At 39.5% G+C, this 27686-nt stretch overlaps 2 protein-coding genes across 4 annotated transcripts in view; both read right to left on the reverse strand.

The window, feature by feature from the left end:
* Window positions 1-1817: 1817 nt before the first annotated feature.
* LOC136118994 (guanylate-binding protein 5-like) lies at window positions 1818-12291 on the reverse strand. 3 transcript variants are annotated; one of them, XM_065872396.1, is made up of 11 exons: window positions 12050-12291; window positions 11422-11549; window positions 9142-9251; window positions 7587-7783; window positions 6977-7219; window positions 5656-5933; window positions 4688-4900; window positions 3831-3933; window positions 3601-3609; window positions 3353-3519; window positions 1818-1931 (listed from the first exon to the last, which is right to left on the reverse strand). In XM_065872396.1, the coding sequence occupies exons 1-11, from the start codon at window positions 12237-12239 to the stop codon at window positions 1818-1820; spliced, it is 1752 nt and encodes a 583-aa protein (XP_065728468.1). In that variant the 5' UTR covers window positions 12240-12291. The 3 variants fall into 3 exon arrangements, with proteins under 3 accessions (XP_065728468.1, XP_065728460.1, XP_065728452.1); XM_065872388.1 differs by lacking the exon at window positions 3601-3609 and having other exon boundaries at window positions 3353-3534; XM_065872380.1 differs by lacking the exons at window positions 3353-3519; window positions 3601-3609; window positions 3831-3933 and having other exon boundaries at window positions 12050-12239.
* Window positions 12292-16848: 4557 nt separating this feature from the next.
* Window positions 16849-27686, reverse strand: part of LOC136131481 (guanylate-binding protein 6-like) — a 53896-nt gene continuing 43058 nt past the window's right edge. The window contains exon 11 of the mRNA XM_065888270.1: window positions 16849-17131. Coding sequence (XP_065744342.1) covers window positions 16849-17131 — 283 coding nt within the window. The remainder of the gene's footprint in view (window positions 17132-27686) is intronic.

Genomic DNA, 27686 nt, shown 5'->3' on the forward strand with positions numbered 1-27686 from the left:
TAGAAAATGTGTTTTATTTCCAATATTAAAATAATTCTCAAAAAAAGTTCTCAATATTTTAAGGGAAATTCAGAAGTCCCTATAGACTTAACTATTGGGAGGAAAAAAACACAAAGTAGTATAGTTATTTTAAAAAATTGTATGGTTATTTACAGTTAAAATATCTATACACAGATATATTTACAGAATCCATAGTTTTTGATAAAAATCAGTAGGCTTTCATATATGATTGCAAAGAATTAAAATCATTTAATTTTAGTACTACAAGCAAGCATAAAATTAAATAAGTCCCATGAGATCTTTTGGAACATTATCTTGCATACCTTACACCAGCAGTCCCCAACCTTTTTGGCATCAGGGACAGGCTTCATGGAAGACAATTTTTCCATGGACTGGGGGCGGGGGGATGGTTTCAGGATGATTCAAACGCATTACATTTATTGTGTACTTTATTTCTATTATTATTACATTGTAGTATATAATGAAATAATTATACAACTCACCATAATGCAGAATCGGTGGGAGCCCTGAGCTTGTTTTCACCTGCCACTCACTGATAGGGTTTCGATATGTCTGCAAGCAATTGATTTATTATGGTCTCTGTGCAGTCAAACCTCTCTGCTAATGATAATCGGTATTTGCCGCCGCTCCCCAGCACTAGCATCACCGCCTCAGCTCCCCCTCAGATCATCAGGCATTAGATTCTCACAAGGAGCGTGCAACCTAGATCCCTCGCGTGCACAGTTCACAAGAGGGTTCGCGCTCCTATGAGAATCTAATGCCGCCGCTGATCTGACAGGAGGCGGAGCTCAGGTGGTAATATCGAGCGATGGGGAGTGGCTGTAAATACAGATGAAACTTTGCTCGCTTGCTAGCTGCTCACCTCCTGCTGTGCGACCTGGTTCCTAACAGGCCATGGACTGGTACTTGTCCATGGCCCAGGCATTGGGCACCCCTGCCTTATACCATTTATTTACAGACTTAAAGGATTATAAAGATGTGATACACAATCACCAAGTCCAATATAAATTGCTTCATAATATATAATGTCCTATTTAAGTTATGCCCTTGGTGAGGATAACAGGAAGGTTAGGCTTCTTTAGCTCTTCAGCCTATGACACAATTTCCATGCTGGTAGTTCCTTCCATCTTCTAGAGCACCTCTATTTCATTATGATGTTATTTGCTTACAGCTTAGAATAGTCTAAGCAGACTGTCTACTGACCATGACCAGGAGTCATATAATTGCCCATAGACTGAGCAGCCTCCACCCAGTTGAGAACCACACACGTCTCCACTACGAAGTTTGGTTAGTTTTTTTGCGTGTGTTTTATCATCAGTGCCTCTCCCTGATGGCATCCAGCACAAAACCACTTGGCAGGAGTGATGCCCACCTGAGTCCAAGTCACTGGGCAAATTCCATGTGACTTAGTTTATTGTAGAAACACCCTCCCAGGTCTCTTCCAATCCCCACTGAGACAAATATGGAAAATTAGAGGGGTGGTATTGGCGTACAAGAGAAAGTCTCCCTTTATAGATCCTGCCCAATACCACTGCCAATAGCGGCAATGTTAATATGTCCCTTATAATACAAGTCATAATCTCTTTAAGGAAGCAAACAACATTTAAACTATTGAAATTAGTGAAATGCACGTTTTACCAATTATGAGCATCATAACCGTATAACTCAATACAAAAGCTCAGTATAATTATTATGAAGTTTATTTAAATGGTGATTGTCTCAAGTTCTATAGTTTCTTGTTCCTTTGTGTCTTCAGTGAAAGTGAACAAGAAAATGAAGTTCTAGTGTTTAGTTCTTTAGAGTAAGATACATGTATCATCTGGTGAGTCATTCCTCTGGGGATGCTGGATCTCATCCTGAAGTTTTCTGCTCTCAGCTTGGAATCTCTCCTTGAGCTTTTCAGCCTCCTCCTAAAGAGTGATACATAAAACCAAAGAGCTCAGCAAAACGTAATGTCCAGATCTCTGCAGGAGGAGGGGGGAGGGAAGGAGCCCAAATCATTGACTTTCCCTTAGTTATTTTAATCAATCAGTAACAAAAGACAGACCCTGATTCCTCCTTTCTGTTCATGTCCATCTTACGTCTCACACTTGGTTTTCTACTTGTGTAATTCTTCTTCCATGCTTCTTTATCTAGCTACAGAAACATCCTCATCTCTCAATCCCTGAACTATTGGTGTTCCAAGAATTATATCCTAAGGCCCCTTCCCCCTTTGTCCTTAGGGAATCTGAGTCACATCTTGACTTCAATTCTCACGTATACACAGAGGAATGTCAGATCTAGTATTACAAGGAGAGATTGATACAACAACTAGGTGTCTAGGTGATATCCACAATCAGGTGAGGAGTCTGAGCCTTAGATAAGGGAATTTGTTTCATGTCTCCACAGTTATGGGGTAAAAGTAGAAGGACAGTGTGGGGAGATCAGAAACACCAGGTTGAAAATACTGTCCTTCAGTGCAGGTCTGTAATTTCAAAATTGTCTTGGAGCAGTGTCTGGAAAACAAGGACCTACAGGTAGATCAGCCACCCTGGAGGAGGAGGAGGGTGTCCTTTGTCTCATAAGCGTGTTCACATAAGAATTTCAGACTAGGTTTGTAGAAACGAAAGCATTGTAGATCTCACTCACTGGGAAGGCTGTTTTGATAACTTGCTAGGATGTATGATATTGGCATTTAGTTATCTCTTTGGAACCTAATTTTTCTAATCAGAAAAATAAGGACATAATGGTTGTGGTTCACAGTGAATAGATTAGATTAGAGAACGTGTGTACAGTGCTTGGTAAATAAGAACTACTGTTAATTGAGCGATAATAATAGTAGAGGACTGAATGAAACAAGTTAAAGGCTTTCAGAACCAGTGACAATTAAGGAAGGGAAAGGGGCATAAACACAGTAATATGAAATTCATTTAGCAAGGTAATCTATGACCAGTGGAAACGACTAGCTAGAGCAATTAACAAGATAACAAAAAAGACTAATTACCGTGGGTTAGAAATATCCTTGGATTTTGCTTAACAAATTAATAGTGCCTATGCTGTGCCAAGCATCATTCTAAACACAAATATTGACTCATTTAAGTATCAAAATAGCCCTATAAAATAGGTATTATAACCATCTCCAAACAACATATTTATATATTTATAATATATGTAATATATTTATAATATAAGAAGTGGAGCTGGCTTTTTTACCCAGGCTGTCTGACTCCAGAGTCCTTGCCCTGAGCCCCAATATTATGCTGCCTCTCCCACATTGTCACTGCTTCGTGTTCTCATCAGTACAGAGAGGGGTATGTGATTAAAATCCAGAAACGAAATAATTGATGAGTACCTTGAGCCGACGTTCTTGGTCCCTCTGTTGCAGGGCCTGCTGGTACAATCTTTTTATCTCCATTTGTCTCACTTGTTCCCGATGGAGTCTCTCCCTCTGCTCCATCCTTTGCTGGTGCTGCATTAGAATTGCCCCCAACCTCTTTTCTTCAGCCTTCATAAACTCTGCTTTCACACGTGCCTCTGAAAAGGAAGAAAATGGCAAACTTCTCCGGGATTAAAGTACCCTTCCTTCTGCCTCCCACTCACTTGTTATTGCTGCTACTTCATAGAGAAAATTCCCTGGGGTCATATTTCCCCTCCAGGTAATCATATTGTAGCTGACGGTATATGCCCTATTCAAATATAGACTGAGGAGCTAAGAATGGCACATCTTTGCCATTCTTGCTCTTGTTTAATGATCCCAGGTGAACCAGGCCAAATTAATTTAAAATGTATAGAATTTCTGTCTTGCATTTTTTTCTCCATTTTCTTCTCACCTTCCATCTCCTTTTCCCTCGCTGTGAGAACCAGATCTGTCTGCCAAATGGTAACACTCACAGACTCCTTGGACTGTAAATATTTCTGCAGAGCTTTCTCAGCCTAGGAACCCCAAAAAATGCAGTTAGAGCTAGGAAATGATTAGAAATGTTATAAACCTCTTTATTTCTTTTTCTTCCCAGCACCTTTTCCTCCCTGGAAGTGCTCAGTCTGTACTTGGTGAAACTATGTCAAGCCTTTTCTGTCAAGGGGTGGGGCACAAGCTCCAGGCTGGCCTATTAGAGTACCCAAGGCCACTTGATGCAAAATATTTGGGTACAGGCGGGAAAATACTGCAGCTTGGGTGTTTTAAAGACTGATATGGATGGTGGGAAAGATGCTTTCTCTCCTGTGAGACTGAGGGCACAAAGGACTAGTTAAGCTGCGAGCTGTTGGTGTCATCTTTGCTGCCGTGTGGGGTGAGCCTGCCTGAGAATGACGCCAATGGTGAGGAAAAGAGAACAGAAAGCTGGAGTTGAGATTGGAAAGAAAAAGGAAAGGGGAAAATTGATGACATTGTTACATGTAATCAACTGATCATGTTAAACTCTTGAACATATCTATACTTACGACTAAATTTAAACATTTTGCCTTTAGTTTATGTGAGCCAGTGAATTATTTTAAGTTAGTTCAATTTTTGGGATTCTGTACTGTGTAACCAAAAAAGTCCCTTTTTTGCAATGAGTGTTGAAGGTTGTGATAAAAGTCTGGTGACTATGGTGATAGTTCAGTTTAATACCACAGCTCTCATTCTTCCTGTCCAAAAAAAGAAGACCCCTAGCAATTCCCCATAATTAATACATAAAACTAGTGATACCTGTATTCCTTTCCTGGGCGCCTGATAGTACTTTGCCTTCAGCTCTTCTCTCTTCTGAAGGAAGAGACGATGCCCCCCAGGTTTTGAATAAATCCCTTGCTTCACATCTTCTTCTAGAGGATGAAAAATATCCTGAAGTAAAGCTGAACAGCGATTCAGTGATGCCTCCAAATTCCGTTTACAAAAGTCATTCTGTTTGGCTTCTAGCAGGATCTTAAAGGGAAAAAGGCCCATGGAAAAGGTGTTAGCAACACTACAGTACTTTTAGAAATGGCTTACAAAAAGAATCTCTGTATTTTTTCTGTAAATTCAAGGACTACAAGCAATACTATATCCTCCCTACCAAACCTAGAAAAGTTCCAAGGATGATACACTGTAGAAAAATGACTTTACTTTTGTTTTTGAAATCTCCTGGAACCCCATTCTTTTGCTTTTTCTGCTTTAGATAGGATCTTCAAACTGCAGATCTCTAGCCTCATGCCCTAATTCTAAATGCAACCTACTGTTTTACAACCATCCCAGTATTGTACTGGGCTGGGATTCCCAATGAGGTAGAATGGATGAGTGTGTGCTATTAAACCTAGGGACATAATATTTTAGTAGATCCATTTGGCAATTCTGTATGCTTGATTAATAAAAAAGGAAAGTTTATTAGTATTTTATGAATACATTTTTTAAGGGATAAGATTACTTAAAAAAAAATTAGTCCATGGCTGTAACACAGTGAGTTGTCTGCATGTGAAAGTTTCAGAATCTATAGGGTCCAGAGTAGTTACATGTTTATTTGTTTGGTTTTTTGTTTGTTTGTTTTCAGAATAATAGTGATATCTTGGTCACATAGTGATAGTCATTGTCTCTCAGTCTAGTAAGAATTGTTTCTCTTAATTAAGTCCTCATTTGTCCTCATAGCAATACCTTGCCTATATTGCCCCTAAGCCCCATGAACTACAGCAATAAAACTTAATTACCTCTAATGTTTCCTGGAATCCTTGGTCTATATCCTCGAAAGAGTTCTTCATGAAGACTTCCATAGCCCCTTTCTCACTGACCCTGTGCAGGTCCAGCAGCTCCTGGAGGGTTTCCGTGGGCAGCTGCAGCTTCTGGCCCATCTGCTGGTCATAGTGGTCAATGGCCTTTTGCACTGCGGATGAGTTCGTAATCTGGGCCAAGCCCAGAACGTTCTCCATGCAGGGCAGATCCCCACTGTTGATGGCGCTGACACAGGTCCGTACCAGGCTCTCTAGATCTTCACAGAAGGAAGAGATGCTTGAATTATTTGCAGAGAAAAGGGACATGCTCTGAACTGAGTAATTCTGAGAATGTTAATTTAGCGTATTCAGCCTCCAGCACAGCGTTCATGTGGCCCAAAGAAGTTCCTCTGGGAAATTATGTGACCAAGAAGACAGATCTTTAATTCTTTGAGAAAAGAAAGTATTCAAAGAGGAAAGTTCAAGATCTATGTGATGATCCACATTTCATCATTTTCTCATTGAGAAATGAGGAAATGGTTATATAAAATTGTGTGTATTCATTTGATTAGAATACTATAGATCTTCTGCCTCTTTATACTTCCCATTCTTTCTCTCTTCCTCAGGTTTCTGTTTCCTTCAGAATTCCATTTTCTCCTCCACTTCAACCTGTAAAGCTGGTATGAGTGTTACCCTCATTGGAAAAATCACAAAGTAGGCCAATTAGACCAGCTCACCTTACTCTTTGTTGGAACATTCCTGTTTGTCTTCCTTGCCCTTAGCTATTTTTGTTTGCACTCAACTTCCCTTTAGAGCGTAGCAATAATTGACAAAGTTCCAAGACATAGAGTATTTAGGAACAACTGGACCAAGAAGTCTGCTTAGATTTCTTTAAGGGTTCTAGACAACTTGGGCATCTGCTTGTTTAATGTTTGTATCAAGCACATTCTATTTATACAGAGAATGTATGTGTTTTCCTCATCTTCTGCCTATCAAAGGCATAATGAGTATCCATAATATCAGTAGAACAAATGCTGCCAACCCATGTGGGTTAGTCTAGTTCAACAGTGGACCACTTATAGGTAGAACTTTTTTAACCTGACCTTTTCATCAGGTTATATTCCTAATTTACCTTACTTTGCAAGCATTGCTAAAAAATCCTAGAAATATTTTTGGTACTCACCTGCATTTAATAAATATGATACATATGGTTTTCTTGGTAGTAGCTGATTATGTAATTTCAATAGTGGGAGGAGAAAACTACAGCAGTGCTCCCATTCTCTATTTTGGATTGAAGGAAAATCCTTGAAGAAGTACTCACGAGATCCATTGACCTTGATGCCTCCTGAAAGAGTTTTAGTCTTGGAATGGCTGAAGATGTAGGAACAGAAATCTGCCACTTGTTGTACAAATTCAGGATCCAGGTCATCATTATGCAGTGTCTCAAGCTGGGCAAGCTTTTTCCGATGAGTGGGCAAGTCAAAAATAAAGCATTTCTTTATTGGAAAGAATTTCTGTATACACAGACGGGGCAAATTAAAATTTTGAAGATGTCGATCGGTGCCTGAGGAAGGAAAAATAGAATTATTTAGTATAGGGTTAACTTTCATTTTAATCTCTTTCCCACAAATAAATGTGCTTTCTACCTACTGTTATTTATTTCACTACATTTTCACAAACCCTAAGCAAAAACTTAAAACGTGATCAATCAGAGAAAGGAAAATGGAAAAGTAATTTGCTCCAAGAACAAGGGAGTAATACAATTTAATATTGAATGTATTAGTTCACTTTAAATCAATAGTATTAATTATTTATGTGATGATTTAGTCAGCTGAGTAAATATAGGAAACTATAACTTTAACCAGCAACACACAAGAGATAATTTCTTGTGCTACTTTTCTCCCTCTTTCCAAAACTGAAGTCCCTGTTACCTTGCTTTGGCCTCAATGAATTCTCCAGGTACTCATCTGCTGTGATGAGTCGCCCATTTGCTTCCAGGTCAAGGTAGAAATCTCTCACAGTCCACACTAAGTCTGGACAGACGTTCATAAAGTCAGGTGCATTGTCTACCCCATCAAGATCAGGTGAGGTAACTGTTCTGAGCAGATTTGACAGTTCTGTCACATAGCTGAGATGCAATTAAGGAAAACTGTTGGAAATAGAACTGCGTCTAAACCATATTTAATTCCATGCCCTCCTATACTTTTATATTCCCTTTGGGTTATAACCAATCCTCATTTCATCAGTAAATAAAAGGACTCTTTTTCTTGCCCCTTTTTTTCCCCAACATCTTTATTGGAGTATAATTGCTCTACAATGGTGCATTAGTTTCTGCTGTGTAACAAAGTGAGTCAGCCATACGTATACATATGTCCCCATATCCCCTCCCTCTTGCATCTCCCTCCCACCTTCCCTATCCCACCGCTCTAGGTGGTCACAAAGCACCAAGCTGATCTCCCTGTGCTATGCAGCTGCTTCCCACCAGCCATCCATTCTACACTTGGTAGTGTATATATGTCCATGCCACTCTCTCACCTCATCCCAGCCCACCCTTCCCCCTCCCCATGTCCTCAAGTCTACTCTCCACGTCTGTGTCTTTATTTCTGTCCTGCCCCTAGGTTCTTCACAACCTTTTTTTTTTTTTTAGGTTCCATATATATGTGTTAGCATACGGTATTTGTTTTTCTCTTTCTGACTTACTTCACTCTGTATGACACACTCTAGGTCCACCCACCTCACTACAAATAACTCAATTTCATTTCTTTTTATGGCTGAGTGATATTCCATTGTATATATGTGCCACATCTTCTGTATCCATTCATCTGTCGTTGGACACTTAGGTTGCTTCCATGTCCTGGCTATTGTAAATAGAGCTGCAGTGAACATTGCGGTACATGATTCCTTTTGAATTATGGTTTTCTCAGGGTATATGCCCAGTAGTGGGATTGCTGGGTCATATTTTTAGTTTTTTAAGGGACCTCCATACTGTTCTCCATAGTGGCTGAACCAATTCACATTCCCACCAACAGAACAAGAGGGTTCCCTTTTCTCCACACCCTCTCCAGCATTTATTGTTTGTAGATTTTTTGATGATGGCCATTCTGACCGGTGTGAGGTGATACTTCATTGTAGTTTTGATTTGCATTTCTCTAATGATTAGTGATGTTGAGCATTCTTTCATGTGTTTGTTGGCAGTCTGTATATCTTCTTTGGAGAAATGTCTATTTAGGTCTTCTGCCCATTTTTGGATTGGGTTGTTTGTTTTTTTGATATTGAGCTGCATGAGCTGCTTGTGTATTTTGGAGATTAATCCTTTGTCAGTTGCTTCATCTGTAAATATTTTCTCCCATTCTGAGGGTTGTCTTGTCCTTTTAATGTTTACAATGTTTTCATTTTTGTGTTTGATACACAAGGACTCATGAACATAGCTGGTGAATAAAGCAGTTCTCTCTGGCTTTGGTGCCATCCTGGACAACAAAAGGATACTGCAGGAGGTCGATAGCCCTCTGGTCAATTGTGTTCATCGTATTATATACAAAGGTACTACTCAGTAGTAGTGCCAGTACAAATATCTGGGTGTCACTCTTCTTGTCATCCTAGAAGTCAGAACAAATTTCAGTCATGTCTCATGGCATTCGCATATGAGCAGTTATTAAAAATAGACCCTTGGGCTTCCCTGGTGGCGCGGTGGTTGGGAGTCCCCGATGCAGGGCACATGGGTTCGTGCCCTGGTCCGGGAAGATCCCACATGCCGCGGAACGGCTGGGCCCGTGAGCCATGGCCGCTGAGCCTGCACGTCCGGAGCCTGTGCTCCGCAATGGGAGAGGCCACAACACTGAGAGGCCCGTGTACCACAAAAAAAAAAAGACCCTTGACTTACAAATGTTAGCCAAGACGAACAGAAATGGTTGTGAGAAATAATGAGCTTTGAATAGTTCTGTCATTAGCATTGATAATTTTATACAAAGCCATATTTTGTTAACTTATCAGTCCCTCTTATAACTGGTTAGGTATTTGAAAAATGGATAGTCAAAGTTCATGAAGGTAACCAGAGTGCTTAAAATCAAGATTTTCAATTGTGTAAAACAAAGTTGGTCTGTATACATAATACATGCATCTATTTTATTGAGTAGCTTTTAAATACCGGACGGTTCAATACGTTTTTCTTTTAGAGAGAGGGATGGGACAAGTGACAGCATACAGCTAAGCTTCAGCACCAGAATTGCTCAAAGAGTAGGGATGTATTAGGGATACATATTCAGGAGCCTACTGGGGGTGAAGGATGTGAATAAACTGCAAAGGGAATAAGGCAGTTCTCTGAACTGACTTGGTATTTCTCTACTACACAAACGGATCAGGAGCCCTGCAAAGGAGAACCTTCAGTGTATTCGATGCAAACCTCTAAATGGTTCTCTCCCTCTTTTAGAACATGTAATCTAAACTGGATACCCCCAACCTTGGGCTCCAGGGCACCTTCTTCGTGTTGGGATCTGTACGTAGAAGATGCAACAACAACAAAAAAAGAAGATGCTAAGATACAAAGATATACAGTCCCTGTACGTGGAGGCCATTTCTTACAGTTCTCCAGGTGATTATCTAATCTGGCAGGGATGAGAAAGGTAAAGTCCTTATCAGCCTGAGCCCCAGAGCCTCTTCTCCAGACTACTGTCATATTTTTTCCCCTTGTTGAGGTTTCAGATAATGTTTAAAATGTAAAATGGATCAGAGATAATTCTGCACAGGTCAGCAGGACTGGAGCAGAAACATGTTTTGATTCCTGGTACCGTCGAGATAAGTTTTTAACTACTGTCTCCATGTTACAGGTGAGGAAACTAAAGAAAAAAGGAGTTAACTATTTTGAATTGTGGTAAATTAAAGGCAAAATGAAGACATAAAAAACGAGAGCTCATGGGAAAGATCCAGTTTTGTGCTCGAGCCAGCTCACGAGAGCTGGCTGTGTACATCTTTCCTGAGCCCTGAGTTTAGTGACGACTCTGGTAGCTTGGAGTGAGCTGTTATGGGAGTACTTGGATATCTGGCAAGTACTACAAAGCAAGGCTTTTCTTCCCCAGTGGGCTGGTTGTTAGACACTTACCAGCGTAGAAGTGGAAAAATCCCACGCTACTCCTGGGCAAATGATAAAATCGATGAGACCAAAGGGGAAATTGAAGATTTGAGGAGACTTATTTTGCTTGTCAGAGTCCGAGAGCTCCTAGTGCCAGGACCCTGATTTGGACTCAAGTCCCGCTGCCCTGAAGCTTACTGCATATCTCTATCCTCTACAGGGTCAGACTCGTGACAGTGATTTTGTTTGTAGCACCTTTCTGCAGTCCGGTTAAGTGCCTATCTCCATGTTAGCACAGCCTCCCAATTATGACTCTGGCTTATACATATATTTTTCTCACTTCAGGTTTCCAAACTTTGACTATTAAAAATAGAGAGGGGGATAAAATGTATACTCTGGTCAAACAGAAGTACAAAAAAAAATCTCCCTGTGTAAAGAATGTTCAGGGATGAGGAGGTTGATTAAAAAGGAATCCTGGGCTTCCCTGGTGGCACAGTAGTTGAGAGTCCGCCTGCGGATGCAGGGGACACGGGTTCGTGCCCCGGTCCGGGAGGATCCCACATGCCGCCGGAGCGGCTGGGCCCGTGAGCCATGGCCGCTGAGCCTGCGCGTCCGGAGCCTGTGCTCCGCAACGGGAGAAGCCACAACAGTGAGAGGCCCGCGTACTGCAAAAAAAAAAAAAAGGAATCCTTGTTCCTTGCCTTCTCTATGTCTCCAAGTCCCTCCGTGTCAAGAAGAACCAGGATGTGGTTAGGCTTCTCAGGGTGAGGCACACACCACATCCAGATGCCCTTGGTGTGACACTGCACCGTGGATCCAACACAGAAACCTGCAAGGGGGAGTGGAGAGCGTGTAATTGAGGAGGGGATCTGGAAATTGGAGACTTTCTTGACAACTGAGTTACCATTTAAGGAAAGCAAGATGAAGATATGGCAGAAAGTATAACCCAGTATTGATCTGAATTACAATAGAGGGATGAGATAATAAGAATACCAAGTACTGTAGGCTGGAAATTTGATGGATTGTTTTGCAAGAATATTAAGCTATTAAAATTTTAATCATTTGTAATTACATATGTAGAAGTATTTTAATGATGTCTTACTCTTATAATTGGAAAATAGTATGATTTTTCTAAGAAAAAAAGAGGTGATATGTCAGAAGCAGAACTCAACCCTTTATCTCCCAGAAGATAATTAACTATCTGTGGCCCAAACATTAGCTTTCAATATTCCTCCTCATCTCTAACTTCCTGTCCTCGCATCACCTTCCTGCACGCTGGGAGTGTGGTTGGCAGAAGGGACTTGGCTGGGCTTTGCTGGTGCCACTCACCCTTGTTCTTCCCAGCCAGCTTGTTCATCAGGTAGGATTTACCGGTGCGGTAGAGGCCCACAATAGCCACCACCACAACGGGCTGCTGAATGGCAGACAGGATCTTCAGAGCTTTCGGATTAACCAACAGTTGCCCATTAGTGTTCTCGATGAGGCACAAGGGTTCTGGCATGTGAACCACTGGGGCCATGTTCAGGGGGGTCACCTGACCTGCAAGGGAAGTGATGGGATAGACTGGAATTTCTAGACTTTAAACAGAGAAAAATCATTTTGCTTCCTCAAACTGCAGGTGTACCACTCTGCAGCATGGCCTAAGTTTCTGAAGAAGTTTAAAAAAGACAAAAGAGCAAAGAGGGTCATAGCAACTTAGGTCTTAGTCCCTTCAGAGTTCTACTATAGGCTACCCCACTGGTTCTTAAATATTGGGTGGCCTTATGGAAAACCATTTTCTGAGACTAGTTTACTGCTATTTTGAGTCTGACGCTTCCCCACTGGTTTTGGTTTGCTTCTATTTCTTAGTTTTTACCTCTTTGAATCCCCAGATTGAATCTTTATGGCCACTATTTGTTACATGACACTTCTTGCTTTTACACTGTATCAACTTGCTTTTCTCTGATTTAGGGCTGTGTCCAGTCAAAGTGTATTATACTAAATCCTGCCAGGTCATTACATAGCATTATCCAACAAATAACAGTTGTTTACTTCTTAAAGCTCTACTTTTAAAGAATTTTTTATGTAGCTATTAATATGTGTTCTTCAGTCAAAACTTAAATGAGTAATCATTTTATGAATGAGAAAGTGAGTGAAAATACTTTCTTAAATAATACTTAACCATTTATTTTCTAATTTCTGGGCATCAATTTCTGTAACCTAAAGAGTCCCCAATAAAACATGTTTAAGCTATCTGAGATGAAAACAAATGCTTGCTTTTCTGCCTTGCCACATCATAAAGAACAATTTTCTTCCATTTTAGAAGTGATTATTTTCAACAGAAGCTAAAAATCCACCATCTGCTTGCCTCTTTTAAAAAACTGAAATCTTACAGTGCAAAGGTCTGGATTCCCTTGCTAGCTTTTAAAAAGTTATAAAGACCCATTCTCCCCCTTTCTTCATAGCCAATGCCCCAGAGATTATCCAGATGACAGATAAATAAAAACAGAAACTGCTTGGCAACAGATAATATATCCATTGCAAATGTCATCGCGTCAGGGCATGGGAGCCAGGAAATGTTCAGTCCAAGCCACATCCAAAAAGAGGGGATCACACATAATTTTACATTCCCAAATGCAAAGTTTCTTTTCACTCTAATCCACTTCCAATGCAGTACTGGCACCTTATGCTTGTTGAGTTCTGGTATCTGATTTGTATATAGCAGGGGTCATAATCATTTCTAGGTTCGAAAGATATGGGGACCTGGCAGTGATGATCTATAACAGTTAGCTAGAAAGACAGAAGATACACAATCTAAATCTATTTGCAGATTTTGGGAACCTACAAGCTCTTGTGCTTTGGAATGAGGTCACTAATGGGAAAGGAAGCTAGTCTGTCTGAATTTTCAGACCTCCTAATGAATAACATTTAGTGCTGTGTATCTATATTAATGAAAGTATTTTATACATTGTCCCCAGATGTTACCCGGCTAACATCTTTAATGTTTTTAGGGCAGCCCAATCTCCAAAACATCTCTGCAGATTCATACATAACTATTGTTATGTATGACATAACATACATAGCTATAGCCCCATACATAACTATTACTCTATCATAACTCAGCCTGTGATGTGTGCTCTGAGTTGCATTCTTCTCCCTAATTCTGTTAGAGCCCCATACTCTTTTGTAAATAAAAACAATGCAAGAATGCATCAAAACACACAGAAATACAAATATACATTTTGACTTTGAAATAGGGCAGATCTGACTTCTAATCTCAGACTTCCACCTGGCTCTCTGTTTGACACTGGCATTTCACTTAACACTCTAAGCCTATCTTCAGAAAAAGAAAGTAAATAAATAACTATTTATATACATCAGTATAACTGCTAGCTTAAAAAAGAGAGAGAGAGCTGTAGGAAAGGGAAAAAAATGGTAAAGAAGGAAAATGCTAAGAAATAAAAGAGAAAAGGCTCGGAAGGACTACTGACGGAGTTTCTAGAAGAAGACATCTCTGTTTTCAGTCATACAATTCTAGATGGGTTTTGTGTTACTTTTATGTTGGTTGCCTTTACTTTGTGTTGTTTTTGGTTTGAGTTGGTAGGAAAAGGAAAAAGCTCTTCTTAATGAGAAAAATGGAAATCAAGCAAGAAGGAGATGCGCGAAGTATGTGCCGTGACAAGAAATTCAAAGGAGGAGAAAGTTTCAAGGAGTAAACAAAATTTCCAGACGGTGTTAAGTGATTCGTTGGGACTTCCGTGGAGGCCCAGTGGTTAAGGCTCCACGCTTCCACTGCAGAGGGCAGGGGTTCAGTCCCTGGACTAAAGGTCCCAAGTGCCGTGCGGTGCAGCCAAAACAAAACAAAACAACAATGAAAAATACATAAAAAACAAAAAGTGATTCATAACAGTAGAATTATTAGAGGAGTAGAAACAAAGTCCGACACAAAAGGCCTTAAGGAATGAGTGGGTGTCAATAAATCAAGACTAATTCATTCAGGGTTCTTTCTAAAGGAAGAAATTCATCTTCAAAAAAGTGCAGGACTATGACTAAAATATATAGCCATTTTCATAAAACTTCTTCATTGTTCATTCTGGGTTTCAACTTTTTTCTTTCTTCTTTTTGTCCTTAACAAGGTAAGCAAACCATTTACATTACATTTCGTTCCATGCTCTTTCTCATGAAAATAGTACAGTCATAGCTCTTCAAAAGTTAAGGTTTCAGTTTGAAGGATATTTATCAGGTTTTATCAAAGGTAACTTAAGTGGCAATTAAGACAGTATGAAGACATTTCAAACTCTCAGTCCCGGAGCTCTTGTCTAATTCAGCGGAAGTGGCACTCAATGAATTCTGCTGCCTGTCTGACAACACCACAATTTACCTTTAATAAGAGCTGATAGTCCACGCGGAGCTCAGCTGCCATGTATCCTGAACAGACTTTTTAAGACACCCTGACCCTTTCCACCCTTGCCCCAGGCTTACCTTAACGGTGAAATCAGCAGCAGAGATCTTTTAGAGCTGGTAACAAAGGTGCTTCAATGAGAAATTGGCAAGAGTTCTAAATCTGTCCCTCAGGTTAGCTGTGTTGGTTTCTGATATACTTTTTTCTTATCCAGTCCTGGAGACTTCTTTTCTTTCCACTCCACTCTACCAGAGGGCAGAGGATTACAGTATGAAACAAAAACAAAGTGGAAGGGGCTTTTTGAAATGTTGCTGCAGGAAACTGAAACCCCGTCCAAACTGAAACCACAAGCCAATCTGAAACCACAAGCCAAATTGTACACGGAAGAGAACTTTGAAATCATTTGCATTTTTTTCTACTCCAAACTGTCCTCGGGGCTATGAGAAACCATAATAAGTCTACAGTAACAGTGAATATAACCCCAAGGTATGTTTACATTATGTGAGTATACCATTTTTGTTTGCTTTTTGTTTTTGTTTTTGCTTGGCTGCGCGGCGCCGCATGTGAGATCTTAGTTTCCCGATGGGGATCCAACCTTTGCCCAGTTTTGTTCTTCTTTCACAAGATTGCTTTGACTATTCAGGCCTTTATGAGATTCTATACAAATTTTAGGATTCTATTTATATAAAAAAACTTTGCTGGATAGAGTATTCTTGGCTGAAAGTTTTTACCTTTCAGTATTTTGAGAATGTCATTCCACTCTCTTCTGGTCCATACAGTTTATTCTGAGCAACCTGCTGATAGCCTATTGGGGATTCCTTTGTACGTTAAAATCTTTTTTTCTCTGGCTGCCTTACAATTCTTTCTTTGCCATTGACTTTTGACAGTTTTAATATAATATATTTTGGAGAAGGTCTTTTTGCATTGAGGTAACTAGGTGTTCTCTTTCTTATCTTCATGGACTTGAATATCAAGTTCCTTCCCCAGGATTGGGAAATTCTCAGCTATCATTTCTTTAAATAAATTATCTGCTCCCTTCATCTGCTCTTCTTCTGGGAAACCCATTATCCTAATGTTGCCCTTCCTAAAAGAGTCAGATAGTTCTTATAGAATTTCCTCATTTTTTAAAGATCGTAATTATCTTTCCTCTTCTGCCTGTATTATTTCTAGATTTCTATCTTCACACTGACTAATTCTCTCTACCATGTGGTCTGCTCTATTTCCAACACTTTCTAATGCATTCTTCATCTTGTTTATTGAGTCCTTCAGCTCCAGAATTTCTATTTGACTTTTTCTTAGAGTTTCAATCCCTTTAGCAAAGTATTCCTTCTGTTCATTTATTCCTGAGCTCATTTTACTGCCTTTCTGAGGTTCTAGCGAATTGTCACTTTCTTTTTGTGATACAGTGTTACTGTTGTTCTTCATGTTGTGATGAATTGTTTGTTCCTCTGCTGGTGCGTCTGAAGTAGCGAACACCTTTATATAAAGCTGTGTGTGTGTGTGTGTGTGTGTGTGTGTCTGTGTGTGTGTGTTTTACTTGATTCTAATGATTCAACAGGTTAGAAATTAGAAATGAGAGCCTGTCTTTTGTTTTCCAGTAGGTGGCGCTATAGCACAGGTTTTTGATTTCTCTTACCTGCGTGACTCTGGTTGGTTATATTAGAGAGTTGGCACTTTCCACCCTCCACTGCCTCTGTCAGAGGTGTACTTTGGTGCCTTCTTGTCCTTGCTTGTGTCTCTAGGGTTGTTAGGGCCTTGCTACTGCTCGTGTCCCTGGCGTCGCAGTCCGGGGCACCAAAATGGGAGGTGCTTCCACCGCATCCAAGATCTCCTGAGTCATAGGCTCCACCTCTGCTGGGGGAGGAGAAGGGGGAGGGGAGCTGGGATCATGGGCACTTCTGCCATATCCAGGGTTGCTAGGTTCGCCGACAACGCTGCTGTGGGTGATGGATGAGAGGGCTGGAGTTGTGCGTGCCTCTGTAGCTGGAGGGATGGTGTCACAGGTCCCACCGCTGCTGCTGCCTAGATATCTGTCTCCACAAGCATTGCTATGGCCAGGAGGTCAGAGTCGTGTGTGCCACCTCCCTTGCTGCTTCTGGGTTCTCTGTGGCTGCCAGCTCAACTGCTGCAGCTCGGGGACAAGTACTGCAGGCACTGCCTCCACTGTTTCCCGTTCTACGTCCTTTGTGTGTCACAGTTCACCCACCTTTAGATGTACAGGTTTATGGAGTTCTCCTGGTGTGTTGGGCAGAGGTATCTATGCTGAATTGTGGATGTTTAATGGTCGTACGTTGTAGGGGGGAGACAAAGAAAGCATCTGTCTTTGCCCTAATGTTGATGTTATTCCACAGTGTTCACTTTAAAAATATTTATTGGAAAACCATATACATAAAGAGAAGTGACCAAATTACACATCTACATTAGATACTTTTAGTATCTAATTAGATACTTTTAGTATTAGTATCTAATTAGATAAAAAGTATCTAATTAGTATGGATATTAGATACTTTTCCAAAAGTAGATATGTTCTCCTGCTTTCATGTCAGTAAAGGAATAGATATTTACAAATACTCCCAGAACCTCAGTCATAGAACCTTGCAATTTCAACTCCCTCCTCCCACAGGGAAACTGGTAGATAGCCTCTGACATGGCTCCCAATGATCCTAGCTTCATTACACTATTCCACTTCCTAGTATTCACACCCCTGTGCAATCCTCTTCCCTCTGACAGTGGGCTGAGTCTAGTGAATTTCTTCTAAAAATATGGTGAAAGTTGTGAGGTTTTACTTCCATGACTAGGCTATAAAAGACTGATCTCTCTCTCTCTCTCTCCCTCCCTCCCTTCCATTCTTGGTTTGGTGACACTGGTGCAGCCAAGTTGCCATGGTAGAGACACTCACATGGCAAGACATTGAGAGTGGTCTCTAGGCAACAGCCAGTGAGGAATTGAAGGCTTTAGCCCCAAATTCATAATGATTAATGCTGCCAACAACCACAAGAGTAAGGTTGGGATGTGAATCCTTCCCTGTCAAGCCTTGAGATGACTGCAGTCCCAAATGGCACTTTGCAGCAGGGAGAGACCTTGAAACAGAGGACTCACCTAGATTCTTGACATTCAGAGTCTGTGAGATAATAAATGTTGTTTTTTCAAGCACTAAATTTTGGAGAAATTTGTTTTGTAGTAACAGATAACTAATTCCGAAACTTTAATCTGACTTCTAACACCATAAATTACTACTGTCTTTCATCTTAATCTGAATTAAATTATACAGGATGTTTTGTTTTTGTATTTCACTTCTTTTGCTTAACATTATGTTTTTACAGTCATTCAGGTTGTTGAGTTCAGTAAAAACATATTTCTTCATATATTAATGAATAGTTTTCAATGTGGTTGTCTCAATTTATACTCTCACCATCAATGTATAAGAATTTCCAATGTTCCACATACTAACCACCGGTTAGATATGTCAGACTTTTAGAATGTAATCATCTTGGTGAGGGTGTGGTGAGTGTAGTAAATGCAGGTTTAATTTGCTTTCCTTTGATAATCAGAGAGTTTAAGGATCTTTTCATATCTATCGCTTATTTGGATATCGTTTTTGTCACACCTATTCAAAACTCTTGCTTATTTTTCTAGTAGGTTGTCTTTTTTATTTCTTGATATAAAGATTGCTTTATATATTCTGAATTTGAGCTGTGTGTATGTGTGTCTGTGTGTATAGATCTAAACTCATCAATTCTTTATTCCTGTTTAATGTTCTGCGTCCTATTTCTCAACCCAGAGGATGTAAAAATAATGTCTTTGTTATTTTCAAAAAAATTTATTTTTTCTTTCATATTTTGATCTACAGTCCACCTGGAATTGATTTTTTTTGAATGCCATCTGGTATTGAGCAGTGCACCTCCTGGATGTTCACCTGGCTTAAAAGGAGAAATGATCAGACATAGATTATATACTGATTCATGGCCTAATGGACAATGGTTTGGCTGGATGATCAGGGACTTAAAAGGAACATGACTGGAAAATTGATGGGAAAGAATTTGGAGAAAATGTATGTCTACTGTTCTCTCTGAATGGGTAAAAAACATGAAGATATTTGCATCCTATGTGAATTGTCACCTAAGTGTGACCCTCAGCAGAGAAGGATTTTGGTAATCAAGAGGGAGGGTGGCAGGGATGGAGGTCATACATGGGCTCAACAACATGGATTTCTGCTCACCAAGGCTGCTCTGGCTAACACCACTGCTGAGTATCTAGCCAGTAGCAGAGATCAACACCAACCACTGACATGGCCCATGATGGTGCCTTCTCTACATGTAATGCTTTTGTCAAGATTACTATCCTTGGACTTACAGCATGCCTTATCCACCACCCTGGCATTCCACACAGCATTGCTTCTGATCAAGGAACTCACTTCACAGCAAATGAACTGTGACAATAGGCCCATGCTCATTGAATTCATTGATCTTACTGTTCCCCACCATCTTGAAGCAGCTGGCTTGATAGAACTGTGAAATAACCCTTTTAAAACTCAATTACAGTGCCAGCTAGGTGTCCACAAACCTTGCAAGGCTGGGGCAGGTTTCTTCAAAATACTGTATATGCTCTGAATCAGTGTCCAATATATGTTGCTGATTCTTTGACAGTCAAGATTCTTGAGTCCAGGAATCAAGGGATAGAAATAGGAGTGGCACCACTCACTATTACCACTAGGGACCCCCTAGGAAAAGTTTTGCCTCCTCTTTTCACAACTCTATGCTCTGCTAGTTTAGAGGTCTTAATTCCAGAGGTAGGAATGCTTCTACCAGGAGACACAATAAAGATTCCAATGAACTAGAAGTTAAGACTGCCATCTGGCCACTTTGGTGTCCTTGTGCCTCTGAATCAACAGGCAAAGAAGGGAGTGACAGTGTTGGCTGGAATGACTGACCCTGATTACCAAGGGGAAATTGGACTACTACTCCATAATGGAGGTGGGGAAGAGTGTGTCTGGAATATAGAGGATCCTTAGGGCATCCCTTAATATTACCATGCATAATTGTTAGCGAAAGTGGGGTCCAGCTGCTCTCCACTTGAAAGCCAATAAAGAGGCAAGGTTGGTGGAAAGGACAGTTTGCTTTATTTTGGAGGCCAGCAACTGGAGAGAGGTGGACTCGTGTCCAAAGGCCAACTCCCCCCACTGACAGTCAGTGGGAAAGAGCTTTTAAAGGGAAGTTTCAGGGATGTATAGGCAGGAGGAGGGGGCTACATGCAGAAGTAGCACAGTAAACTCTGACAGTCATCTTGAAATTGGTTGTGCAATGGGCTCAGCATCATCTTGATTGTTTTAAGTAGTGAAGCTTCAGTTCCAGGATCGGTTTGTTCCCATTTCCCTGAGGCCAGTTCTCAGAATTGTGGCAGCTTATGTCATGGCTACAGTCTGGTCATCATGTAGTTAACTTCTTTCTCCTGGTAGGGGTCTCAGTACCTAGAAGACAGCTCACACGATATGGCTCAGAATATTATCTATAGCCCTTGAAGAGGGAACTAAAGGTCCTTGTCTTTGTTTAATGTCTAAACGAATATTATTTGGTCTCGTTTGACTGTTTTCTTTGCTTCTATATTTTCTCACTTCTCTGATTAAACTTATTCTTTGGATAAAGTTTTCCTACAGACAAAAGGCAGGCAGAGGACATGGGGGGGAAGGCCCAGAGGCCCTGCTCCGTTTCATAATGATTAAGGTCAACAGAACACTAAAATAACCCAATCCAGGCAGGACTACTAATGGTCCAGACCCTTCAGAAATGAAGGTTTGGGTCACCCCACATCATGTAAAGAACCATGACCAGCTGAGATGCTTGTTAAAGGCAAAGAGAATATGAAGTGGGTAGTAGCAAAAGGTAGTTATACATACCACATGACTAGTTACAGAAACACAGACTGTAATTGTCATGAGCATTTCCTCCTTATTTAGCTATAATATGTTTGCATGTATGTGTATATATACAAATTTTTGTTTTCTTTCCTCTCTTAGTCTTTCAAGTAACATAAGACTTACTGATTTTACATCATAGTTTTAAGCACCGTTAACTTTACATCACAGTATTTAAGTTATGGGATATCAAGGAGAAGAGTAAACATTACTCAAGGACTTTACCTCCTTTTCTGGGGAAGGGATTAGTGCACTTTTGAATGTGTGTACTGTAGCTGTATCATGTTATATGGAACTATGACCTTGTTATTGTCTTTATTTGGAGAATAACTATGATTTAAGGAGCTGTATATGGGTGCCAAATTGACAAAAGGTGAACTTATAATGGTTAATCTTATGTTTCAACTTGACTGGCTTTGGACTGCCCAGATTAAACAATATTTCTGAGTGTGTCTAAGACGGTGTTTCCAGATGTGATTAGCATTTGAATCAGTGGACTCAGCAGATTGTCCTCTCTAACATGGTGGGCAAAATCCAATCCACTGAAGACAGGAATAGAACAAAAAGTATTGGAAGGAGGAATTCATTCCTTTTTTTCCCCTGCTGCTTCACTGTTGAGCTAGAACATTTCATCTTCTCCTGCCCTTGGAATGGAATTTACACTAATGGCTTCCCTGGTTCTCAGGCCTTGGGACTCAAACTGAATTCACGACCAGCTTTCCTGGGTCTCCAGCATGCAGATGGCAGGTCATGGGACTTCTCAATTAATTACAAGAGCCAAATCCTTAATGTATGTGTGTGTGTGTGTGTGTGTGTGTGTGTGTGTGTACAGATAGATACATAGATAGACATATTATCTCTTTATTTTTATATCTATCTATCTATACACACACACACACACACACACCCCTACCTCTAGATAGGTAGGTAGGTAGATAGATGGATAGATAGATAGATAGACAGATAAATAGATAGATAGATAGATCCATCTCCTATTGGGTCTGCTTCTCTAGAGATCCTAACTAATACATCCCCTAAAAGGAAAATCAGATCAAAGAATGACTCCATTTTATTCCTGTGATATGACATTTAGGTGGTTCTCCAGGGCTGGCTGAGACCATACTGAGTCATTGTCTGATCTATTGTAGCATGAATTTTCAGTCATGGTGAAGGTGAACACTCGGTTTTTGGATTGGAATTTATCTGAGGTGGAGTTGGAAACAGCAGCTCCTACTCTCAAATGCAGGCTATATAAAAATCATGCATTAAGTGTAGTAGATTCCATTAAAGGTGTACTGAAGGGGGCATCTCTTTTCCTAAGACCTCTTTTCTCATCACAGCTTTGATGGGTATACAAGCCTTCTGCTCCACCAAAACTCATTCTCTTTCTACCTTGATGACTCCATTCTCTCTTCCTTACTCTGTCTGCTTTCCTCTACTCACTACCTTGCTTTTTGGAACAAACAGGTTTCCACTGGGACTTACATCCTTGTATTTGCTACCTCTGCTCCAACAGGCATGTCAATTAATTTTTACAGACATGCACATTTCCCCTTCCAGCAAGAATTTTGGTGTGAAATGTTCACTACTAAACATATGCTTTACCTTTTTATAATATGTTATCCCAGTAACTCTTCCACTGCTAGAGAGTAGGAGGCTGAATTAAAAATGTGGGGCATTGTAAATTGTGCAGACACCTGTGCTCTGGAAACCATGTGAAAAAATGTCCTACAGGAGTCCAGAGGCATGCGGCTTAAAATGAATTATACATTTTGTGAGCTCTGAGCCTTTGGTGATGTTTCCAGACAAGCAGAAGCTGCATGTGAAATTTTTCTAGCCAGGGAAACACAGGGGGCCACAGTGGAAAAAGGAGGTAGCTAGTAACCATCTTCAAAGCCATCCTCAGGAACAGTGGCTTCATTGTCCTTTGAACAATTTTTATGCAGTCTGGTACAAGTTTAAATATTTTAAGAGTGATGTTCTTGTTTTGCTAGAACAGAAGAGCAGCTGATTTCCTAGAATTGAGCCTGTTATACAAGTAACTGTTTATTGCTTTCAGTTTCAATCTGAATTCCATCCCAGAACATGCTGTTTTGAGTAACCTTGAATTGACCTAAGGGATTATTTTCCTGGCTGGAAAACATTGAGTAGGAGAACATTTACAGTAGGTCATTTAACAATGTGATACCTGGAAATGCCTGTAACTTTTGGGGGCTAAGGAGGGAGTTCCAGCGCTTCCCTTTTTACTGTTGCTTTTCAGGAGCAAGTGTGTGGCATTTAGATCTTTTAAATCTTTCTACAAACAGGCTGGTCAATACAGGAAGCTGCAGAGGGAACAATTGATAGGGCTGATATCATGACTTATAATCATTATTTTCGATTGTTTTCAATTCATTCTCCACTCAGTAGATAGTGATTTAAAAAAAACAAAACAAAACACAATGAATCCTGTTGTTTTTATGCCCCAAAGTTTTAAAAAGTTAAAAGCTTCCAGTTGCAGTGCGTATAACATCCAGTCTCCTCTGTGACTTGCAAGAATCGACATAGTCTGGCTCCTGCCTACCCCCTCTCTAAACCCAAGCTATCTCTACTTTACCACATGGGCCTTCATTCAGGACCAAACACACCAAGCTGTTCCTCAGTGAAGAGTTTTGAACAAAGTCTCCTTCTACTTGGAACTCCATTCCCTCCTTCCTTTCCTGACTCAGTTTTCTCCTGGTAAAAATTCATCTTACATGGAAGCAACCTAAATGTCCGTCCACAGATGAATGCATAAAGAAGATGTGGTATATATATATTCCATGGAATACTACTCAGCCATAAAAAAAGAATGAAATAATGCCATTTGCAGCAACACAGATGGACCTAGAGATTGTCATACTAAGTGAAGAAAGTCAGACAAAGACAAATATCATGTGATACCACTTATATGTGGAATCTAAAAAATGATACAATTAACTTATTCACAAAACAGAAACAGACTCACAGACATAGAAAACAAACTTAACAGTTATCAAAGGGGAAAGCGGGAAGGAAGGATAAATTAGGAGTTAGGGATTAGCAGATATAAATAACTGTATATGAAATAAACAACAAGATCCTATTGTATAGCACAGGGAACTATATTCAGTATTTTGTAATAAACTCTTGATATAATGGAAAAGATTCTGAAAAAGAAAAAATATATATATATAATTGAATCACTTTGCTGTACACCAGAAACTAACACAACATTGTAAATCAACTATACTCCAATAAAAAAATTCATCTTAACTCTCATTTTCTCAGGGAGGCATTTCCGACCAACAAATCTACATTGGGTTACCCCTCTACACTTCTTCATGCATCCTGGACTAGTCCCTTACAATGCTTTTCAGAAGCTGAAATATTACACTTATTGGTGTGACAATTTGTTGATGTCTTACTTGTGAACTAAAAAACTGCATGAGCATGGGGACCATGGCTGTTTTACTAACCCCGGTATTCCTCCTGTTTTCCCCAATGCCTTCCACAGTGTCCAGCACATGGTCAGTTGTTGATAACTATTTATTGAATAAATAAATGCAATCATGTTTAAAAGCACATGCCCTATGTCAGTCAGGTCTACATCTGAGTTTGGCTCACAGCATCCTGGGTGTTTGACCTGGTAGGACATAATGTGGGAAATCTACCTCAAGATGCTCAAACATGACTTCATGAATATGACCTTCTTTACTATTGTACTTGTTACCATCATTGTTGTCATCATCATCATTATCATCTTCTCATGTTAGATTTAGCTTCATGGTTCTATGACCGAAAAGAAACGCTTGTCTCTGAAATACGTATGTCGTACAAGAGGCAGTAACCTTAGGGGTTTTACTTAGATTTGTCTTATAATTTTAATGATGGTGTTGGATTTTATTCTGATATAAGTTCTTTACTTAATATTATTCTGAGTAGAAATAAAAAGGAGAATTACAAGATGCTTCTGATTCTGGCAACATTTTTTTCTTTTTTTATTAATTTTTATTTTATATTGGAATATAGTTCGTCAACAGTGTTGTATCGGTTTCAGGTGTATGAGTGCTCTCTGAAGGGTCCAGGGCCCCAGGTCGTAGTGGGTTCTGGTTGTCAGATGGGCTAATTCTGTGTATCTTGAGGTGCTCCACCCCAAACGTGACCACCAGAATTAGGTGACAGTGGCAGAACTACCCAGCAAATATTCTTCCCAAAGTGTAGGAGAAATGATCAAACCTGAAGAAAGAGATCAAGTCCTTATAACTGAGGAAAGCTGTAGCTAAATTTTGCTAAGATTGTATGCCCAGTATATTTCACCAAAGTTTGACAGAATCAGCATCCTTGATGCCTTTTTTCTTTCTCTTTTCCTTCTTCTGTCTTGTTCTCTTCCTCTTCTCTCCTTTTCATCCATTTTGCTCCTCCTACTTCCTGGAATATTATACACAGCCTGTTGAATCAGAGATATCTGATTCATTCCACACATTATTTTGTTAGCTGCCATGGATACACCATATCCAAATAAATATAAACTGTCTGCCACTATGAAGAGGTAGAATCATTAAATATACACACATTATTTCAGACTAGTAATGCTTCTGAAAGGTTATTTTTCTTTTAGGAAACGTGTTTATTTCAAGGTGACTCAATGTAGACTCAGGAAAACTGTTTGGAATCATCGACTTAAGTTGAACTTAAGTTCCCTCTGACCTAGCCATTTCACTCCTAAGTACACATCCAACAGAAATGTAGTTACATGTGCATAAAAAATAGGGACAGAATGATCTAAGCAGCAGTATATATAAAAGCTCTGAAGTGAATGTAACCCAAATGTCCATCCACAGTAAAATAGCTAAATAATCTGTGATGTATTTGTACAATGGAATGTCTTATAGTAAAGAAAATAGTGAAACTATAGTTAAACCCAACAACACGGATTAACCTCACAGTTATAATATTGAGGAAAACAAACTGGACACAATAGAATACATGTTGTTGAATTCCAGTTATGTAAAGCTCACAAAGAGGCAAACTTAGCTTCTGATGAGAAAAGTAAGGAGAGTAGGCATCTTTGAGCAGGATGGAGGGGTTATTGAGTGAAAGGGGCATAAGAAAGTTTCTGGGGTATTGAGATTGCTCCCTTTTTTATTTTTTTTGCCTAGGTAACAATTACAGGAATGGGTTCATTTTGTGTGTTTCACGTACTGAACACTTTTGAGCTGTGCACTTTTCTGTTTCTATGTTATGCTTTCATTTAAAGCTTTGAAACTTACTGCAAAGGTTCTTCTACTAATGAAAGGGCCACTTAGGACATTTGCTTATAAATGCTGTACCGCAAAACAAAGTTAAAACAACAACAATAACAACAGCAGCAAAAAAAAAAAACACAGAAAATAAAACTCTTGCTTCTTTTATGTCACAGTTAGTAAATAGAATTTGGACCCTTTTTGTGGAAAATCTGGACAATTTAAAACCTGATCTAAAATTCAGATTCTTATCCAAGCTATCAGGAACATAGGCTCAGATGAGGAAATGACCAGTAAGTCAACAGATTTGTGGCTATATTCAGTGTTTATCTGAGAGAAATTGGGGAAGAACTCAACAATTTACCTGTCTCTCCTCTTGCCTTCTCTAACTTCTTCTGTCTAATTAATATTTTGCAAATGATAAGGTTTAAAGTTTATCCTTACCTTCTGTGGGTGTGAAATTTCTGAGTCAACTTCAGGACAAAATTCGATACTCCATTTTCTATTAATATAACTGAGAATGAAAGTGAAAGTGGAGCAGGGCTACATTGAAATCCGACTAATGCTCGGAAGTCACATGTTTTTCTTCTGACCAATAAAGTCTTTGTTTGCGACAGAGAACAAAAAATCATTTCAGAGACGATAGAAAGGTTATGTGAACTTTGTGATCTGAATTTCCTGTCTACCGATCTAACCCCTTCCCAGATAACTGAAAGTGATTTATTGCATGCAGATAAACTTGGAAATATTGATAAGAATCATTTAATTTGTGGTATGTACAATATGGATCTAATTAAAAGAAGCATAAATCAGTAAGGCGAGGATAAAATCCTAGAAGAATAAGCACACTAAAATTAACAGCATTTCTAGGTCATTGCAAGGATTGAAGGGTATTTTTATATTTTTGTGTGTTTTGCAAATTTATTTTCAATGAATGTGAATTATCAATATTTTTCATTATAAAAGTACACATATACGATGATATTTTCCAATTTGAAAAAGAAAACTATTTCAAGTAATATTTTCTGAGAATTTTCTATGTAGCAGGTATTGCAATTCAACTACTTATTTATTGGCTAAAGTATTTAAAATGCACTGACTACATCCAAAACTCTATCAGACATTAGAGCCCAACTGGCCATATTTATGTTGTTTATACTAAGAGAGGTCATAGGAAATGCTGCTTGGACTGAAATATTGTCCTGGCCCCCATGGTTTGGACAGAACCTGGACATTTGATGTAGTTGCGTAGACCAAAAAAGGTATTTTATCCTGGTGAGCAAATAAGAAGGCAAAGCTTCATGATGACAGCAGATTAGGAGTGGGACAAATTATTATTTTATCCATGTGATGATTTAAATTATACAGTTTATGCATCTTTTTTTCACTTTACATTGAATCCTGCAGATTTTCTCACATTACTTAAAATAG

Source organism: Phocoena phocoena, chromosome 1 (assembly GCF_963924675.1).
Source record: "Phocoena phocoena chromosome 1, mPhoPho1.1, whole genome shotgun sequence".
In the NCBI taxonomy this organism is placed as follows: domain Eukaryota; kingdom Metazoa; phylum Chordata; class Mammalia; order Artiodactyla; family Phocoenidae; genus Phocoena; species Phocoena phocoena.

What these genes read in the sequence shown, in the direction of transcription:
- LOC136118994 (XM_065872388.1), bottom strand. Translation starts at nt 12,239, where the DNA reads ATGGCCCCAGTGGTTCACATGCCAGAACCCTTGTGCCTCATCGAGAAC. An exon ending in CATCAAGGTCAATGGATCTC is followed by an intron (nt 5,934 to 6,976) that starts GTGAGTACTTCT and finishes CCTTCTGTGAAG; the next exon opens with ATCTAGAGAGCCTGGTACGG. An exon ending in ACCAAGAACGTCGGCTCAAG is followed by an intron (nt 1,932 to 3,352) that starts GTACTCATCAAT and finishes ATCACTCTTTAG; the next exon opens with GAGGAGGCTGAAAAGCTCAA.